The sequence below is a fragment of the Aplysia californica genome, unplaced genomic scaffold, assembly GCF_000002075.1.
Source record: "Aplysia californica isolate F4 #8 unplaced genomic scaffold, AplCal3.0 scaffold01019, whole genome shotgun sequence".
Taxonomy (NCBI): Eukaryota; Metazoa; Mollusca; class Gastropoda; order Aplysiida; family Aplysiidae; genus Aplysia; species Aplysia californica.
In genome coordinates, this window is record NW_004798289.1 from 167,529 (window position 1) to 189,154 (window position 21,626).

Sequence of the window (21,626 nt, forward strand, 5' to 3'; positions counted from 1 at the left end):
AAATAACCTACTGGACATATTGCTGATAAAATCGCATCGTCACCGTACTCCTGCAACCATGATTCTGTTATACAAAAAATATCAAGGTTCATCTCAATAATTAAATCATTTAACTCGTCTGCTTTATTACGGCATGACCTGGTGTTGAGGCACGCTACTCTAACATTTTGTTGGGAATCAAACTCGGGTTTTCTGTGTGCGACACCAGAGACACTAATATAATTAAATACTCTCTGGCGACACCAAAAGGTGTAACCACTACACCACAGACACCAATGCGCCAGTACCTGTATATGGGGGCCTTTGAAAAAGAAATTGATTCTTTTTTTGTGTGCAATTTTTTTATATTTCCTAGTAGTTTCATTATCTTTTTTTCAGTTGTTTATTAATACATTCATTTATTTATTCATTTATTTGAGCCCTCGCCAACCCTGTTTATACCGCTTTGGTCTCCAGATATTCGTGACGATCTACTTAATTGTACCGTTTTGACCTAGGCCTACTTCCCTCCCCTTTCAGACCATCTCTTGCACTTGATGTGATTCAGCACGGAATGTTTTATAATCTTGGCCTGTCGTGTTGCCTAGGCCTACTTTCCAATGAACCAAAAAATCATGGTATTCTGGAGATCCAACAAAATACATCACTTTGTTCATTTTTTCTCAAAGAGAAATGAAAATAAATTCTAAATCAATCAAATTTATAATTTTCTTTCCAGGTCAATTTAGTGCGGGTCTAACTATGATGTCATAAATATGGAGGATTAAGTTTATTTTGGATCCTGAAATCTGGCAACAGTGTCACGGATCCTTGTAAATGAGTCTCAAATTTCTAACTTCTTCTTTTTTTACTAAGAGCTGAAACATTTCAGGTTATTATTTATGTTTAGAATTCATTCATATTTGTATTTTAAGGCATTTTAAAGGAACTGGATCAGTTGGTATTTGAACCCTAAGGCTAAGGCCTAAGGCTAATCAGGTCTTCACAACCACAAAATCAAAAACAATAACACTGATATTGCCATTGCTGATAAAGTTTTATGACAAATTATGTCAACAACAAATCTTTTTGAATAAAGTTTCCTTCTCTCAGCCTAATTGATCACTGCTTTCTCTTTAAATTAACTTAAATAGCCCAGTTTATATGTTCCTAATTTCCAAATTACTTCCAGAAATTGTCAGAAGTGAAATTAAGGCGAAGGCCTTAGACTGCTTCTCTACCGCTACAAAATTAGAATTAGAGAGTGGCAACGGCTGGCTTTCACAATTTTTGTTTGTGTTTTGCTGCTAAACTCTACTACTTGACTTTTGTCTTCTGCTTGACAGTGGTGCCTGCTTGTACTCTTGTTACTTGTAATGTTTGGTGGGGGGGTTGTTTTATGGCCACCTCTATTCTCACCCGGAGTGAGAATAGTGCATGGATGGAAGTGGCTATTCTCACCTGGGGTGAGAATAGAAATACGATCAACCTCTCACCCCGGGTGAGACTTGCCACCGTAGGTTTTTTCACCCGGTGTGAAACAAGACCTGTTTTTCCTAATTTCGGAATTTCTATCGATGTGGATGATCAAATGGATAAAGGCAAAGAAAAGATTCCGTTATAGCACAAAAGTTTCGTAAGCTAATTTGATCGTCTACAAAGATGCTATGGCTATTTCACTTTTCGAATCGAGCCGAACTACGGGGGTCGCCATTTTGTTTTGCCCGGAAGATCTACTCCTCCCCTCTTCTCTCTCTCTTGTCTCTTTCTGAATACTGTCTATCCGTGGGGATGATCAAATTGACCAAAACAAAGTAAAAAAATGATGTTAAAACACAAAAGTAAATTAATTTGGTCGTCTACAAAGATGCTACGGCTATTTAACTTTTCGAATCGAGCCGAACTACGCGGGTCGCCATTTTGTTTTGCCCGGAAGTTCTCGCGCTACTCCTCTCTCTCTCTCTCTCTCTCTCTCTCTCTCTCTCTCTCTCTCTCTCTCTCTCTCTCTCCCTCTCTCCCTCTCTCTCCCTCTCTCCCTCTCTCCCTCTCTCCCTCTCTCTCTCTCTCTCTCTCTCTTTCTCTGCCCACAGACAAAATTGCATGCTTTCAACACAAGAGCGCTGGAACGTTTGTTCATGGTGAACGCTACACTGGTTGGCCTATCACTGTGAACGCACACCGGGTGAGAATAGCCAAAAGGTTCGCCTGCGCTATTCTCACCCGGGGTGAGAATAGAGTGGCCTTATGGATTATAAGTGCATTAATTTAACAAGGAAGCGTTAATTGCGACAGAATGACGCAGTGACAATTAATGCGGCGTTATTGCGACAGAGTGAGTCTGTGACAAAAAGAATTTTAAAAGAAAAAACAAAAACAAACAAATGCACACACTCACACTCACAAACACAGAAGTACACGTACACACACACACTCACACTAAGTGCCCTTGGTGTGTTTTTTATTTAGATCTAAACTGAATTAAAATAAAATTATATCTAGAGACAGATTATCTCCGAATCTAGACTATCTAGAATCTAGATCTAGAGATATCTAGATGTAGATGATCTAGATCTAGATTCACTTCCACAATGACCCTCATGTAGACAAATGGGACCGAAATTGTACATCATGAGTGCCCAGACACACTTGCATGTAAAATCACACTCACAGACACAGGCACACACACACACACACACACACACACACGGGCTGGGTCACGAGCGCGAGAATGGAACTGAATCGTCACTCTTTCCTGCGGAACGCAATTCACGATTCACTTCAGCAGAACAGTATCGACAAACGATTCCCGATTCACTCCCCTGTCGCTGTCACCACCTTGTGGCTTGTTTAATTAACCTACTGCTGAGTCGAGTCAAGAGCGCAAGAACGGAACGGAACACTTAGTATGGCTCCCCTTATTTTACAAAAGATGGTATAGTCCAACCCCCCTATTAAAACAAAATGAACGGGGTCCAACCAATAGACAGAAGGAATTTTACGGAGCCATTGTTTTAGGGAATGGTGGGGTTGGGGGGGGGGGTGAATTTATGGGGGTCACTAATTGAGGCCAGTTGATAGAGCAGCGCAACAAAGGGTGTGGGGCGGAGAGGATGGCGGAACAACAAGAGTGGAACTCGCGCTCGCCAAGAGGCGTTGATATGACACTGTTCCGTTTCAGTCAGTGTTCCGCCACAGCTCCACGAGCGCTCGCGTACTCGCGATTCATTGAAGCCGACTGAATCGCGAATCGCCACTCTCAAATTTGACGAGCAGGATCCAGCCCTAACACACACACACCAAACTAACAGACAAAGACCTTTGCTGAGCTTTTCTTGTTGTTGTTGTTGCTGTTGTTGCCCCTAGTGGTTTTTGTTGCTGTTGTATGCTGCTGATGTTTTGTTGTAACCGGTTCCACCTGAGCTGTCTTCGTAAAATCCTCCGCATCCGATGGCAGGACAAAGCCCCAGACACAGCTGTTTTAGAGCGAGCCGGAACACCCAGCATCTATACCATCCTCCACAAAACGCGAGCCAGATGGGCCGGCCACGTGATCAGAATGGTGGACAGCAGGTTGCCCAAACAGCTGATGTATGGAGAGCTGTTTCATGGCAAGCGCTCAGTTGGGGGGCAGAAAAAACGTTTCAAGGACTGCCTCAAAGTCTCCCTCAAGGAACTTGGAATCCTGAACGACTCGTGGGAAACGCTGGCCCAAGATCGTCCATTGTGGCGCTGCAAGCTAACGAAGGGAGCCAAAGCAGCAGAGGCCAAGCGAATCGCCGAGGCTAAACAAAAACGCATCGTGCGCAAGTCCAGACCTGCCTCCACCACAAGTCCAACAGCAGACTACCCGTGCCCACAATGTGGGCGAACCTTTCGAGCCCGGATAGGACTAATCAGCCATCTCCGGACTCACAGTAACCGTCAACAGACCAATTTGTGAAGTCATGGTCATCTCCAAATGCGAAGGACGAACAAACAAACAAATATTTGTTGCCTTAATATTTGGGAAATGGTAGATGATGTTAATCATCAATGCAAAAGAGCTCCGTGTTCACTCTGTCGCAACTGACGCCGCGTTAGTTGTCACTGCGTCACTGTTGCAATTAACACTACCATTTAATAAAGCCGAAATCAATTTAGTCAATTCTATGGTTTGATTTGTACAGCAATAGTTGCGCTGTTTAAACTGTTTTGGAATGGAGGAGTAGTGTAGTATTAACACTTTGCCCCCACAGGACACCGGTTGGCGACGGTAAGAAGCCATCCCTTTTCCCTAAGGGAGTTGATCAGAGGCAGTGTGATATGTAATAGCGTGTACTGCACCTGGTCTGTATCCTGGTCCGTGGGGATAAAAATGTTGCGCGCTGGGTGGGTGGAAAGTTTTAAATATCTTGTCTTTTGTTTTCCCAGTAAATTTTCATGTTCACCTCATCAAGGCTAATTCTTTTATTTTTTCTAGTATGATAGTCTCACAGAGATGACTAGATAGATGTCATTTAGGAAGCATGTATGTGAATTATTTAATAACAAAACTGCATTAGTTAGAAGAGTCTACCATCCTGTACATTCTGTACAGCATGCACGCGTATACATGCACTGTGTAACAATAGAGTCAAAACTTGCCTTAATGGCCACCTTTATAAGACCTGTAACAAACAGCCACTTCTTAATATACCCCCTTGCGGATTTTTTTACATTGTAGTAACACTGTAAGATGATTGCCTGTCTAAGACTGCCACTTTTCTCCTCCACAGTGAGTGGCCATCTTTTAGACAATTTTGACTAATTGCCACGGTTGGGAAAAGGAATACAGATCTGCGGTAAGTAAGGCACTCAGTGTGTACTGTTTATTTTATTCCCGTTTTAAGTCTCACCACTCCACAGGATACAATATGATATTTATTTATAAAGCAATTTGAGCCAAGGTCATTCTAAGTCACTGACTGGAAAATTTGAAGGAACTTCATAGTCAGAGGTACTGAATTTCCAGTAAAATCTCAAAATCACGATTCCTGACATTGTCTAGATTTTTCCCAATTGTGGAAAAGTTGTTACATTACACTTTACATTGATACAAGATGGTGGACAAAATGATCCGTAAATTTAGAGTCCCTACTCAAGATTTTATGGTTTTGAAAAGTTCAGGATTGTCTTTCGTTGCTGGTTGGCCCCTCTTCAAAGTGCATAATCTCTAGCTTTCCCCGTCCCTCCGTTGCACACATGATATGAAATGTGTGTATACCTGGAGAAAGACAATGACAACAATGACAATGACAATCTTTATTCATCTCGCAGGGAGAAATTTGTCTTGGTCGTTAACAATGGCAGTAGACGTTACAAAAGTTAGACTTAAAGGTGCACTCACGCAAACGCACAACAAAACAGGACATTATGCCAAGTAAATACATGTCTCACGGGCTGGGACAACCCGCTCCGTAACACATTCATTCTCTCTCTCTCTCTCTCTCTCTCTCTCTCTCTCTCTCTCTCTCTCTCTCTCTCTCCCTCTCCCTCTCCCTCTCTCTCTCTCTCTCTCTCTCTCTCTCGCTCTCTCTCTCTCTGTTTCATTTGTAGCACTGTGTGTTCAGTAACCTCACTGCAGTTGGTACGAATGAATTTCTATATCTGTCTGTTCTTGCTTTTTTGGAAATGTATCGTTTACTGGGGGACGATAGTTGAAATTCCGATGTCAGAGGGTAGCTATGGTCACTAAGCATTATTTCCACCTTTTTTAGAACGTTTGTCTTGTGCAAATATTCAAAGTTACTTTGGTCTCTACCAATTGTTCTTGATGCCTTTTTTATCAACTTATTTAGTTTTATAATATGCTGCCTTCCCAGATTGCTACCATAGCAAGTGATTCCAAAATTTATCAAAGTTTCTATTGTGGTGATGTAGAAAATCTGAAGGATGGATGAATTCAGATTGAAGGACTTTAGTTTCCTCAGAAAGTACAGCCTCTGATTTACTTTTTTAACGATATTGTTTACGTGGTTTTGCCATGTAAATTTGTTGTCTATTGTAAGGCCAAGATATTTGTATGAATCCGTGATTTCAATAGTTTCTTGTTCAATTACGAGTGGTGGGATTGTTGGTTTTTCTCTTCTAAAATCAAAAATCATTTCCTTTGTTTTTGAGAGGTTCACTTTTAGAAAATTTGAGTTGCACCATTTAAAAAACCTACATATTTCTTCGAAATACTCTTTTTCATCAAGGTTTATTTATCCAATAATAGCGGAGTCATCTGCAAGCTTATTTAAGCGTGTTGTTTTATATAAATACTTCTATGATCGTTGGTATATATAGTATACAAAACTGGTGACAAAACACACCCCTGAGGACCGCCGGTGTTACAAAGGATTGTGTCAGATTTTGTGTTGTTCAGCTTCACATATTGTGGTCTACCTGTCAAAAATTCCAGGACCCATGCTGCGATATGATGACTAACTCTCAGACTCAAAAGTTTTTCAATGACAATATGCGGTTGAATTGTATTAAATGCTGAGGAAAAATCTACAAAAAGTACCCTCGTATACGTTTTAGATGTTTCAAGGTGTTTCAGTATAGAGTCACAAAAAACAAGTACAGCATCTTCTACGTTCCTCTCTTGTTTGTATGCAAACTGGAATGGATCGCGATTTCCATGAACACAGCCTAGAATATTAGAGAGGATCAATTTTTCAAGGCACTTGAAAGCAATGGATGTAAGAGCGACTGGTCTTAAGTCATTTAATTAATATATTTTAGGCTTTTTTGGTATTGGTATTACCTCCGATGTTTTCCATATTGTAGGAATGTAGTTTTTGTGTAGGGTCAGGTTAAAAATGAAGGTAAATATCGGGGCCAGTTGCTCACAACAAGTTCTTAACACTCTCCCTTTCACTCCGTCTGGACCACAGGCTTTGTTTATGTTTACACTTTGAAATTTCTTTTTAACACTCCGCTCACTGAGCTCAACACACTCCTCCCTGCTCAACTCGTCTCTTAGCCTCTGTTTAAGATCACGCTGCTCATTCTCAAAATCAAAACAGTCGAAACGACAATAAAAGTTGTTTAGCTCATTTACATAGTCTCTTTCATTTTTTACTTGCACACTCTCTCTCGCTGCAGTATAACCCGTTATTTTTTTCAAAGAGGACCACATATTTCTCATATTATTTGTCTGAAATTCGCTCTCAATTCTAGTTTTGTACACTTGTTTACAATGAGCAATCTTTCTTTTAATTTTTTTAGATATCAAGTACATTTCATTCATGTTATTACTTCTAAAGGCTTTCCGTTTTTCTTTTATAAGATCTTTCAGTTCTTTCGTTACCCATGGCTTATTATTTGGATAGTACGTAAGGGTTTTATAAATAGTAACAGTTTCTTCACAAAACTTAATGTAAGCACAAATGGTTTCGGTAAGTTCGTCAAGGTCCTTGCAGGTGTCTTTGAACATGTCCCAGTCTGTAGAGTCGAAGCATCCCCGTAGCTGCTGGGTCGTGTCGTCCGTCCATGATGGTATCGTCCTGGAAAGGCCCTTGTTGCTGACAAAGCTATTTTTGAGCAACATTGTGAAAAGGCCAATTTTAAGAGTCGTACCTGATCAAAAGTTTGTTACCATCAGAAAACACACGTTTATCCATTTCTTAACTCTTTATATCCCACTATGCCTGGGCCGCTTTTTGGTACTAAATCTAAAACTGACAAAAATCGTCACCAAATTGGTCATTAAATCAAAACAAGTGAACCATTTTAATTCTTCATCTTATAATGAAATCCCAATAAAAGAGACCTGTTTTCGGCAACTGCCAAAAGTAATTTTTTGTCAGAGTCATCATAAAGGAATGTGCCCGAGCTGCTGACACCGAGCTGCTGTCAGCAGCTCACCGGCACAGTGGGTCCGACCATGAGCCTTGCCAGAGATAAAAAGTTGAAATAACAATTGAAAGGATTTTATGGTTTAAATCTAAATTTTTAAATTATTATAATTATTTTTGTAATATGCTGTACTTCACCAAGGTTAAAAATATACTACTAGAAATTGGTGTTTGCTCCAAACTTTGTTTTTTACACCCTATGCCCTATGTTTCAAAATGTAGCAATATTTTTAAAACTACTCAACATATTTTAAAAATCTAAATATCGTTATGTTCAGCATTGAATTTGCCACAAGAATATGGGCTCTCGTGGCCAAGAGGTTAAAGTGTTTGCCTTTCATTCAATACGTCCGGGGTTCAAATCCGGATAGCGACGGAAATATTTCTTCTCTAAAATTGTCTCCTTTCACCTCCTTTCCTGCTCTAGCAATGTTCTGTCGTCTGCTTTCATCTCCACTTTCTGCCCACACACCCCTCACCTCCTTTGCCCCCTCCTCTGGGCTCCTGACTCTTTCTGCTACTCCTTGGCTCCTTCTTACTGCTGTTTTTCAGCCACGCCCGTGATCTAATGGTAGGAAAGATCTTCACCTAGCCTTTTCGGACAAGAAATTTTTTAATCTTGGAGGTCCGGTGTGCAAGTTGCGCACGTTAAAGATCCCTTGGTGATTCGAAATCGATAAGAGTAGGCTTTGGTCGCCACCAGGGCAAAATTCAAAATTTCCTACCAACTGAAAATGTTTAATGTGTCCGGTGCGCTTTTATATGACCTTATACTATGCAATTTCGAGCACCGTAAAACATTTACCAAAAAAAAACCTACCTCAAAACCCCAAGATATGCCTTACATTTACTACAATTAGAACCTTTCTCCAGGCACACACACCTATTATAATTGTGGGCACAACCAACTTTTATGTATACTGTGGGTCACATATGATTGATCCTAACTCTCCTCAATGGATGTTGTTTTGCTTCATTTGCTTTTTTTCTCGATTCTTGTCCATTAGTTGTAGGGTTCTGTTGATGGTTAGATCTATGTTAATTCTAAGTGGATGTCTTTTGGAATGCCTGCTATAAAACAGCTTTTTCACTACTTTATATATTAAAGACTGGATTCAGAGATTTATTACGCCTACTTATTACAGCAGATATCATGTCATTACAAAGACAGTCATAAATGCGGACCACTGTAGTTCTCTATTTTAACACATTTTCTCCTTTTCATATTTCAGGGGTTTGGTTGCCGTGGAAGATGAATGATGGCAGCGAAAACAATAAGTGGTCATGTGAATTTTGCACGTATGAAAACTTCCCTGCAGCCAAGAAATGTACCATGTGCTTCAAATGGCGCTCACCACATCTTATCTCAGACACTATCAATGAGGAGCAAGACATCTACAAAATGGCACCCCTAGTGTCAGAGGCTCACCCCAGTGGAGGAGGTAGCAGTGGAGGTACAGCTGAGGGTGGCAAGTGGGCCTGTGAATTTTGTACCTACCTCAATTGGGCAAAAACTGTAAAATGTGTGCAGTGCCTGAACTCGAAGAGAAAGCCTTCCCCTCCAACGTACCGTGCACAGGAGAAACTACAGAACATTTGTGTAACCACCTCTGATAGTCAACTCATAGAGTGCAGCTCTCCAAAACTCTCTCCCAACTCGTACACCAATAAGTCTCTTGCTCTGAAAGAAACTAATAGTGACAATAAATCCAATGCCTACTCAGCAATCCATAATCCTCTAAAATGGATCTGTGTCACTTGTACCTATGAGAACTGGCCCCGCTCTCAGAAATGTGTGATTTGTTTAACTCCACGAGGACGGCCTTCTGAATCCCCGTCACCCGTCTCTTCCTGTCGCTCCCATGAAGTCATCGCAACTCCACAGCGTAGAAGCCCTACCTCCTCCCTCCTGCCTCGCAGTCTGGGGGACTCCAACAATCTTCAGGCTGGAGCTTCAGCGTCTTCCCTCGCTCTGACATCGTCATCGTCATCAACATCTCCATCACACCCCTCCACCCCTCCCATGATGAGGGAGAAGAGACTCCTCATGCTGCGATCCAAACTGCGTGACTCTGACTGGTTGTGGCTGAATGCATGCATGGGCACTGTGGATGGAGACTTGGAAGCAATCCACGCCTTCATTGCAGGGGGCGGCCATCCCTCACGGCAGCTAACTATGCAGGAAGTCGAACTGCTCAATCGGCCAAGTGCCTTTCAGGTATTTAGTCCATCTTTATTAGATAAAACTATTTTGAAAGAAGTGTCTCTTTTCCAGCAAAGATGGGGGTTTTTTTTTCAATTGTTGATCATGAACAAAACAGTAAGTGGTGTTGCAAGTGTTAGCCATTTCTGACACCAGGGTTTGGGGCTCCGTCATTGTGAAAGTAAAAGTAAAAATGAATGATGCCTTGAGAGTGCTTTACAAACTCTTCTTTTTTGTAGGCTAAAAGGTAACTTTCTGTTGAATGCCTTGCTGCCACTGTCAGTAATGAGTAGACTGACCTCTAATTAAAATCACCTTTTGTTTTTTTTTAAATTTCACGGGCAAGAGGCCTGAAAATAAGATAAGATTTCAATGCAAGTAATACTTTATAATTTTGTATACACACCTATTTTCTGTGTCAAAGTTTACATATGTATATTATATATATACAATGTAATGGATGTGCTCTTTACAGAGGGGAATCATGCCTTTTTAAAAAATTAGTAAAGCTGGCAAATGCTTAAGTTGTCAAAATTGTTTTTAGTAAAGGTTTTAAAAATATCCCCAAAATGGTCAGAATTATGTTACTTCGTATTTCTTTCAAATAATAGCAATGCTGTCGTCTAACTTAGTTTCTGATTTTTAAAAAACCAAAGTTATCCATGATGAATAACTCTATGCTAGTCTGTCAGCTATCTTCTTTATTTATACTCATTTGTCTTCACTTGAATTTCCTTCCTCCGCTTTTTCCAAAAAAATTCAGGTATCTTTATTCTTACATGAAGTCCACACTTCATTCTCTCATAAATTAATCTTTGATTCAAGTTGATTTTTGTCTTGGTTGTATCATGGTAGTAATATAGTAATACCATATTGTATAGGAACAAATTGAGTTCCAATTCACACCTTCATGAATATAAGTTTTCACGACACCTTGCTCTTTCAAGAAAGCATCATGCTTACTCATGTGCCTTTCTCTTTGTTTTATTTACCCTCTCTATACACTTTTTCAAGTGCCTTTTGATTTGACGGTGGATGGTGGACATCTTGGTTTGAAATATCATCGGATATGTTTCCTATTCCTCTCAGTTTTGCTGTTTTTGTGTTGCTGGTACTATGTATGTGAGCTGCAAACCAACAGAGAGAACCATCCCTTAATTTTTATATAAAGGCAAATCATGCTTACAATACACTAATCAAACTTCTCCTGCATTTTTCCCCTCCTAACCGTTTCCTATCAGGTCGGCTACACTCTGGTTCACCTTGCAATCCGCTTTCAAAGGGAAGATATGCTTGCCATCCTGTTGGCTGCCACGGAGGCGTCATCAAAAGCTTCTAAGCGACTCCCTTGCATGGCTTGCCCAGATGTAGCCACAGATATACGCCGGCAGATTGTGTCTTCAATGCGGCAGCGCAAAGGAGACTTCCCATGCTCGTTCTTCACAGACTGTGTCACATTCTCTTTACCAGTTGGTGAGTGTGTTTTTGGATATAAGTATGGTATTATTCCCGCGTCACAAGGACTGCAGCCTTTTGTTTCCTATTCCTGTAAAACATACTTTGCTTTGCAATCCCGCCCCGCCCCCCACCCATGTTGACCTTGGTTCTACACTATAGGTTTTGAAAGAATGGAAGAAGGCGACTTTATTTTTATCAATTTTTGGGTGTTGTTGAATTGAATTGTGAGTATGTTTGTATTGTGTGGTGCAAGATTGTCCCCGTTGCTTGGGTCACTGGGGTAGTATACATGATCCTTTCTGTTTCTTTTGCTTTAAATTGTTATATTTTTGTGTCATTCTTCTAAGCTGTCAGCAGTTGAAGGTGTGTAACTTGTACCAAAAGCTCTTATTAGGGCCAACCTACCTGTCCATCTTCTCTGCTGTCTTTCTATTTGCTTTTCCCCCAACTTGGCGAGCATTTTATGATTATGTTATAAAAATATTTCTACTTTTGCTCAAATTTGCTGTTGGCATGGGTTCCTATGTCATGAAAAGAAAAACATTGATTTTATGTTACCTGAAAAGGTAAGATGAGGATTGTTTAATTCTATAAGGACAGAGTGGACACATATATGCCTGATCAGCAGCAGCCTAAAGACAATGTTGCAGCACATTTTGAACCATTGGAAACAAATCAAGACCTCGAATTTGCATATATATTGCTGTTACCGTTTTAATGTTTCGTATACAAAGAAAACAAAATTGAAAATAACGAAATTATGCTTCCTTTTTTTCTTAAGTGCCCCAAAAATGCACATCTTCAATGAGATAAGATAGGATATTCCTTTGTACAGGAATGTAAAATTTGATTAGTTTTTGTTTGTTTTCATTTTTCTCTTTTTTGAAAAATCATTTTATCACTCTACTTGGCACTATAAGTGAATGTTTAGAAAGCACCAAAGTCAATATCACATATGCATTTAAACATAGATATAAGTGCATAGATATTCACATATACCTAGTGAATGGTGGGTCTGTACCTTACTATAATGCTACTTCCCAACATTTTGCCATGCAGTTTCATAAGTTGTAATCAAACACTTTTTTGGATAAATGATCCCGATTGGGAAATGCAGGGTCCTCCCCACTTCTGGTGTTTTGAAGTTACTGGGTGGGTTGTTTTTTTTGTGTTATAGTTTCAGTAACTGCAGAGTTGTTTTATTACTTATAAATACCAGTTGGTGTCTTTGTTGTTTTCTCTAGTCTTAAACCATGAACAAAACTGAAATTAATTCTTGCTCTCTCATTCTCAGATATTGAAGATCTAGCCCGACACATACAGGAGCATCTCTTCGATGAGATCCTTGATCGTGATGTGCAAAATGGTCAGTGTTTATGCCTTTGTGTAATTGTCTCGATATTATTATGTGCTTTGATACAAAATTTTGAAATAAATGTCACACTGAAAAGATTAGAATAGTAGCACACTATACAGTCACAAATGTTTTATGAGTCAAGACTGTCAAAATTGTCTATGATTTTAATTTTTGTTTATAGTTTTTTAATGGGGCTAGAAAAAAATGCATGTGATGGAATTATTTAAACTGTAACATGTATAAAATTGTATGGGTGTGGGGCTGTAGAGAAAAGGAAATGTATTGTATGGTTCTTTTGATCAAATGGACAGTTATGGTGTCTTTACTTTAAACAGAACTAGAGGTGGAAGAGTCAATCATAAACTGGAGTTTAGAATTGACCGACCGTCTGGGTAGCAGGTTGTATGCCTTGTGGAACCGTACTGCTGGGGACTGTCTTCTGGACTCAGTCCTCCAGGCTGCTTGGGGTGTCTTCGATCTCGACAATTCTCTGCGCCGTGCCTTAGCCGAGAGTTTGAGAGACGGAGCAATGACGTAAGTATCTACAGATTTTATATATATTAGTTTGTGATTTTAGTGTTTGACCTCGTGGCTGTTCAAACGCAGTAATGGAGAATGCAATTGATGCCAGGAATCCTTATATGTTACAGTGAGATCTTTTGAAGCATTGAAACTTAAGAGAATCTGATGTCACTGAAAAAATGAAAAAATTCCATTGGCAAAAGTCCACTTGAGCCAACAATTTGAAACTGAACATGTGGAAAAGAATTTTGCATGAAAGTGCCATGGAAGACATCACTTAATTTATCTGTATACGACATTTTGATACCATTATTTTGGTTGCATGATAATAGAGAAAAACCTTTCGAAACTTTCTCGTCTCTGCTTTCTCTCTCAGCATTATTTTTTGAAAATGTCTTTTGATCTCTTATTAATTTCTAATGTTCTTGGAATGCAAACTGATAAATACTGAAGTATTTTTTTTTCTCTGTCACCGTGACCATTGTATTGATTTGGTTCTAGGCTGTTCTAAATGGGCAGTAGATACTGGAGATTAGTGTTCACTCTGTATCATCACATTTGTTGGGGACATCGGTATGAACAAAGGAATGGAAGTGTTTTGGTACATTCTGGCACTGGTAATAGTGCTTTTTGTCACTTTCAGTGTTATTTTTTTATAATAATAATAAATGAATAGCATTTGTATAGCGCTTATACCCGCTCAACAGAAGGCTCTATGCGCTTTACACTATATTATTACCCCAGCAGACCATAGAACTCTCCGAAACATTCTCAGCTTCTTGGGAAGCATACAGTGCAAGCAGCTGATTAAGCGCTCAAACACTAACAAACTGACAAGATCTTTCGCTGTCTGTAGCCGGGTACCCATTCCCACCTAGGTGAAGTGAGGAAAATTCGTGTAAAGTGCCTTTCCCTAGGACACAACATCGGGTCCCTGACAGGATTCGAACCCACGACCTTACGGTTGCGAGTCCGAGAGCCTAACCACTTGGCCACCGATGCCACAAGGGTTAGGGCTTTCCTTCCTTTTCAGATCCTCCAAGAATAACCATTTCTTCTCAACCAAATAATCTGTCTGGGGTTTTTTTTGTTGTGAGCAGATTTTACCCGCGCTGGAAGGAGTATGAGTCCATGCAAGCAGAGTCGCTTCAGTTCAGCCTGGACGAGAGCCAGTGGCAACATGACTGGGCCGTGCTGCTAAGTCTGGCCAGTCAACCAGGTCAGGAAATCTTTCTGACCTATTTCTTGTAAACGTCCTGTGTAAATTTCTTGTGTGGAGGCTTTTAAGAGAACCAATTCAGGATTCTTCTCTGTTGACCTTTACAATGGTGTGTGCATGTTTGTGTGTGTGTGTGCATTTGATTTGTGTGTGCGTGCGGGGAAGGGGGGGGGGGGGGGGGGGTGATGTAATGTGTGAGTTGTTTGAAAAAGTCAAGAAAAAAAAGGATAGGAACCTACTTTTCTTTCTTTTGGATATTAAATTAGCAATCTGAGATGTGTGGCCTCAAGCTATATTAAGTATCAAGACAAAACGGTTTGGCTTTGTTTCGTTCACTTTTTTATAAGATTTGGAAGACTTTGTTTTCCTGACCTTTCATGACATATTCTAATTATCATTCTGTCTTTTTTAGGTGTCTGTCCCGATCATGCGATATACCCTCCCTCCCCTAGTATTTTCTAAGTTCACCTGAAACGGAGTAAAGTATTTATGATGCATAATAAAATGTCTGCCAGAAAAAGAAAACGGTCTTTTCATAATGCTCTCTGTATAAACAGGTCCTTTATGTTCCAATGTCACATCTAGCTGGTTTGCTTATGATCAAAATAAGTGTAAGTGAATCTGTTTTTGATTTTATGAAATATTATTTATGGAGTGTGCTGGTCCAAAAAACAAGTAGGTTAAATGCTTTGTGTTTTGATATTGCTTCAGGCACCTCCCTGGAGCAGACCCACATCTTTGCTCTGGCTCACATCCTGCGACGGCCCATTATCGTGTACGGTGTTAAGTACGTGAAGAGTTTCAAAGGAGAGACAATCGGATTTGCCAAGTTTCAAGGTTAGAGCCAAGATTTAAATTATGTCAGTAGAAAGTCGCACAGTTAAGCTCTGCGTTTTTCCAATTAGCTGATTTTCTAGTTTTATCATACCAAAGGCTTTGTTGGGGGTTTTTTCAGCATTTGTGGGGGTGGGTTTTTTTCATCTTTGATAGGGTGTCTTTTTTTTTTTTTTTTTTGATCATCATGAGACATTTTGCCTTTTCTCCACTTTAACATCAACCATTACATTTTTTAAGGAAAAAGTTTTCAGGTTCAGATGTTTTCTTTTACATCAAAGATAATTCCATTTCAGACTAAAAAGACAATTTTTAATTCAGACTGTGTTTTAATGCACCAAATGTTTGTCACCAAGGTTCGTGTTTTTTATGGGCAAATATTCTTCATCACAAGGATTGAGGCTGCAAAAAACTCAAGACTTGGAGCTCAGTAGTCTAGAGGTACCTGATTGAATTCCCAGTTCTCAGACTTTTTCTTTTGATAACTTAAATGTTTTTCACCTTATTTACACACCCCTGATCTCAGGGATCTTTGAATAGAATACCAAGAAGTCTCAGATAAGGTCAAAGACTTGTTGATCCCATGTGTATGTTGTGTATTAATGACTCCAAGGCAGCTGAATGTCAAAGATAGTTGGCTGTTAAGGCCAGGGCTGTGGCAGAATTTTGAAATTCCTCCCAACCAATTATTAAAAACATTTTGGTCTCTATATAAATAAATAAAAATACATTTGATCCTGACTTTTCTGTTTGGAAGGTGAGGTACACTGTTTTCTTGTTCAAGAATGACCTCAGCATTTAGAAATCTGTGAACACTTATGGTTGAAGTACATGCATTTGAGTGGATGATTGGTGGGTGCTCTAGTGTGGTTTGCCCCTTCTTTCCCATCAAAGATCTATCGTCTTTATCTTTCTTCCTTCTTTTGTGTGTGTGTTACTTTCTCGTAACACCTAGTCTTTGGCGCTTATATGACCTACTTGTATTGCAAGTGCAGTAAAACTTTTACTAAAGCTGGGAATCCGTAGGCACAGAAACCGAACGGCACCGGGATGAAATGTGCGGTATCGCTAGTGGCAACTTCAATGTTTCAATCCATAGACACGGTACGGCACAGCAGGTTTGACTTAGTTTTAGTAAGGTTTTACAGCACTTGCAAATGCATAAGGTCATATGAGCGCCAAGGGGTGGATGTGAACAGAGAAGTCGAAACGCGGAACCAGGCTTACTCTGCCCACCTCTAGCCTCAACAGCACAAAGTCTGCTTCAACTATCAAGGCACTCTGGAAATAGTAGTTGACAAGAGAGTGACAAACATAAAAAAGAAGTACAGAGAAAATGACAATAGCAAGGATGAGGAAAGAAAAATTAGTGGTTTCCCCCTGTGCTGTTCCGGCGCCGTATAAGCATGACATTGATAAATCAGCCCATTTACAATTCTATTGTGCGTAAGAACATGTTAATGTCCCCCCTTTGGGAATAGCCTAAAGACACTTCAGTCAGTAGCACGCACTGAACTGTAGGAGTGGGGGGGGGGGGGGGGGGGAATGGAACAGCAGGTTTGCGCCTTTTTCGTTTAGTTTGGATGCATTAGCAACATTACACCTACCTAGTCAAAGCTGTCTATGTTCGTGAAACAAGAGCACCCACAATGCAACGTGGCATTTCGCGGGAATATTTAGGCGCCACTTTTTCCCTGGGGCAGCTCTATGGCAGCGGCAGTATCGCTCTTGTGTCAGATTTTTAAAAGTCCTGTTGCGGTACCGCGGAACTGCTGGTGCGTCCTGCTACCGTTCCGTACTAATGGTTTCAGACAATGACATTTCTGTTTGAGCGATCTGTACTGTCCCGGTGTCGTTCAGTTTCCGTGCCTATGGATTCCCAGCTTAAGACAAAAACAAAAACTAAGCAAAAACATACATTTTACTACTTTGAGGATCGAAAAGAACAAGAGTAGAGAAGTCAGTTTCTCAAGTTTGGGTTTTATTTCCACTTGTGCTCTGTGTGGCTGCAGGTGTTTACATTCCCTTACTGTGGGAGCCGTCCTTCTGCTGGAAGACGCCCCTGGCCTTGGGCTACACCCGCGGCCATTTCTCCGCCCTGGTGCCCATGGAACTTGACATGGACGACGGCATCGGTGCTGGGGCCAACACAGAGTCCCCTGACGAGGAGCAGGTTGCTTACCTCCCTTTGGTGGACTGCGAGGGCAAACTACTACAAGTGCACTTCCTCTCGGGATCAGAGGTGAGTAAATGGATGATGTAGGGATCTTCATGGCGACAAAACTGACGGTTGGTCGAGGTTATTTGTGGACCTGCCATCCGTCATGATATAGGTACTGGTACGGTCCAACCCCATTATACTGCCCACCGTTATACCTCCAGCCCGACTTACCATCAAGTTTTGCCAATGTAGGAAAAGGAACGTCAATATAAACACAGTGTTTGCGCCTTTACACCGCCAATAGCCAATGCCTCAGTTGTTCATCGCGTACCGAACGAAAGTAATTTAATAACGAACAGAAATTAGACTCATCTAATAGCTATTCAGATCGTGGTGAAGGGGCCAGTACTGGAATTTGTGCAGTACCGATGGGTAGGGGTAGATCTATAAATCCAAGGGGCCATCAGGGTCAATTTTCAAGATGGAATACACCTCAAAATCTACTTGATGCAATTGGTGTAATTTCTAACCACATACATTTCCCAAAACTACATTTAATTTCTAACATAACTGCTAAATTTCCTTAAAGCCTAAGAGTAAATGTAAAAAAATACAGCACTTTGAAATATATGCACTGAATTCCAACTGATGTGGCGCGGCGGCCTTAGGACAGGTACAGAGTCTGTGGGGGTACGGCCAGGATAAAAAGAGTTAAAGCATTGCCCTACCCACTCATGCAGCATACCAATTTAAAGCTAAATAAATTCTGCACAATCTGGCACTGTAATATTTCACCCGTGTTAGTGGACGCCTGAGACATAGTCACTCAAAATTTGCCTTTAAAAATCAGGCTTGGCAAAATTGTGCAAAATCAAAGAAGCGAAAAAGTCATGATGTCATTCAAGTGGACATCTTCATACATGGCAAAGCACTTTCTCACAGGGCAATGCAACTAGCTAATTCTTGGACAACCATATCATATCAACAACGTTGGAGTGTTAAACCAGTAAGTAGCCCCAACATGAGTCCTACAGGTATGTGAAGTTTCATAAAACGCAGCTGAAGAAAGTCGACTTTTCTCCCAATTCGGACCCTTTATTTGCAGCTGTCTGTGACATTTGGGATGAAATGGCAAATAATTATGTTCAAAATTTAATAGAGTCGATGCCCAAAGGGTTCGTGCCCTACATAAAACCAATGGCTCCTAAGTAAAATAACAATGAGCACATTAAATGTTAAGTCCAAGTTTTGTGTGCTATTTGTTATTGCTCTGTTTTCCGTTTTGTTTGAAACTATCAAAATAAACTATTGTTCATTGCAGAGATAAAAATTCTCCATTCATTGGATATGCTATGTATGTCCATTCTATCAATATTGATGATCCTCATTACACGCTCAAAGAAATTCTACGTTTCTTTGATTGTGCATAATTTTGCCAAGCCTGATTTCGTAGTTAAATTTTGAGTGACCATATCTCGAGCGTCTCTTAACATAGATGAAATATTAACCCTTTCGTTGCGAGGGGGTATGCGTTGCTACTGTCAGCACTGATTTTTAAATGTGCTCGTTTTCCAGGACAGCAGCCTAATGTCTCAGTGTTATTGGACGCGCAGTCTAGATCTGGATCTAGATCTAGCACACTCATGACATATTTTGGACCCCAGTCTTCGATTGTCACTTTTCTCGTTTTTCTTATTACCCATGTCCTCCCATCACACTCGTAATTTCAAATAACCTGCAAATCTAGGTCAAAAGTGAATTTATTTTACTTTTTTAAGTCTTTTCGATTTTCACGTTTTACGAGAGCACGCGGCCGCCCGCTAGTCTAGATCTGTGTTTATCGCTCGCTTGCAAGCCTAGCAGTAAAGTAATACTATCAAATTTGGTACTAATACGTGCGTCTTTTATTCCCCAATACAAATCTACGCAGCGATTGTGGCTAAAACTCTGCACAGAAGAATTAGAGCCAGGTTATTAGCATGACGTACATGTAACTTCGTATAGGCAACCAGGAGCTGCAAATTTTGCCAACATTCGTGACGTACATGGTACGGCACAGCGCTAAAAATTACGCATTTTCATGACAGATCAGGTACGTCATAAGGAAACAAAGATGTTAGTGTGTAAGACGATGCAGAATTTATTCAGCTTCAAATTGGTATACTGCATGAGTGGGTAGTGCAAGGCTTTAACATGATGATTGGGTGATTACATTTTCTAGTTTGTTTTGGACACCACTGTATAACTGGTCTAAGACGACCTGCAGATTGACGAGTGTAGAGTAAATAATAACGTACATCTACAGGGTTCTTGACACATATAGCTTAGCTTCTTTCAACTTGAATTTACTAAATGTATTGCTAGGGCTGTATATGTAATTGTGATATGGTTGCCACTCGTTTTTCCCCTGCATGTGGCAATCGCACTAGACAGATCTATTTGAGGCAAAGCTTGCCACAGCATGTTTCTAGTCTCTAACAGTCTACTACAAGTCATGATGGCAATCGGTGCTGTCCCGTTATACCGCCAGCCCTGCTATACAGCCAACTTTATACTCATCCCAAGGCAGGCGATATAACCGGCTGTGACCGTACAATTTCTTTCTGAATCAAAGTCGACATGTGCAACCCCCTTTTTGTAGGTATGGGTCTTCTTTCATTGTAGATTTCTTGCTGTCTCCACTTTCTTTATATACTGACTTAAGATTTGTGAAGTAATTCACAACTAATCTGCTGTTCCAGATTGGCCGGGAGGAGATGGTACTTCGAGAGTGGCTGCATTGTCACACGACAGAAGGTGGCCTCCTGGTAGCCACGCAGCGCCTGGGTAAGCGTCCGCTGGCGGTCAAGCAGATGGTGGATGAGTGGCTCGACCACTACCGCAGGCTCCAGGCCCAGCCTCAGGCACTGTCCATCAAGACCACGCTGTCCAGTGACGGAGAGAGTGATGATGAGTGAGTGGGCGTGGGGCTAGCTGGTCGCCAAGCACACCGTCAAACCCCCTTTGCCCCTTTGTCCTCTCTCTCATCTGTGATGTGTGCCATGCATTGACAGGCAGGCTGAGTGCGTTTCTTGAGAGACTGGGTGTATGTCACAGCATATGTGAGTGCTCAGGGAAAGGGCTGTATGTATGTGTGAGTATTTTTTTGCAAAAAAGAAAAAGAGATGTAGAGTCTGCATGTGTGTGTCAGTTAAATGGGTACTGTAAATGCATCGTAGTACATATCATGTGTACGCTCGTCTGTTGTGAGTGTTGTTGGCTTGCTTTGAAAGAGATATGATGAGGAAAATATTATTGTATGATATGAATCCAAAGGTTGTGGATAATTGTGATGCTTTGTCCATGTGTAGAGATTTTGATATTTAATAAGAGGAAAAGCGATGTCGGATCATGATCGAGGTGTAGATGGAAGAAGGAAAGTGTTCAGGGAACTGGGCACTAAGGGAAGTGTCTTTATGTGGGGCGAGAAAAGTGGAGGATTTCCAGTGGAGGTCTTGTCTGAATGGATGTGAGTGAAGTGAGGATAAGGATAGCTTAACTCTTTATCTCAGAGGGGGGTAAACCCAGTACGCTGGGGCCCTTTTTTTGGTGCTAAATCTAAAAATGACAAAAGGGTCAGTAAATGGGTCATTAAATGGAAACTAGCAAACCTATTTTGATAGTTCTTCATCTAATGAATGAACTTCCAGTATTAGAGACCTGTTTTCGGCAATTGCCAAAAAGTAATTTGATGTCGAAGTCATCATAAAGGAATGCGACACGTCTGCCCACAAGCACAGTGGTTCCGACCGCGAGCCACTGGGAGCAACTTGCCGGAGATAAAGAGTTAATCAACTTTGTTACTGCTTTTGTGTTAGAACAGATCAATCTCCTCTCTGCCTAGCTTGTTTCATAATTTTACCAAAGAGCCCATGACAGTCACAGGTCCAAAGGGGTTAATGCTTTGATGAGGATGTGAATGGTGAAATGGTTGAATGAGTCTGAAAAGTAAGAGGCAAGGCAAGTGTGTTTGGCAATGATGATTATAATAC

At 40.7% G+C, this 21,626-nt stretch overlaps 1 protein-coding gene across 2 annotated transcripts; it reads left to right on the forward strand.

The window, feature by feature from the left end:
• The first annotated feature begins 724 nt into the window (after positions 1 to 724).
• LOC101853132 (ubiquitin thioesterase zranb1-B) lies at positions 725 to 20,758 on the forward strand. 2 transcript variants are annotated; one of them, XM_005111171.3, is made up of 10 exons: positions 725 to 812; positions 4,734 to 4,799; positions 9,074 to 10,059; positions 11,286 to 11,517; positions 12,797 to 12,868; positions 13,195 to 13,393; positions 14,482 to 14,600; positions 15,312 to 15,437; positions 17,447 to 17,676; positions 20,337 to 20,758. In XM_005111171.3, the coding sequence occupies exons 3-10, from the start codon at positions 9,094 to 9,096 to the stop codon at positions 20,550 to 20,552; spliced, it is 2,160 nt and encodes a 719-aa protein (XP_005111228.1). In that variant the 5' UTR covers positions 725 to 812; positions 4,734 to 4,799; positions 9,074 to 9,093; the 3' UTR covers positions 20,553 to 20,758. The 2 variants fall into 2 exon arrangements, with proteins under 2 accessions (XP_005111228.1, XP_005111227.1); XM_005111170.3 differs by having other exon boundaries at positions 730 to 871.
• The last annotated feature ends 868 nt before the right edge of the window (positions 20,759 to 21,626 follow it).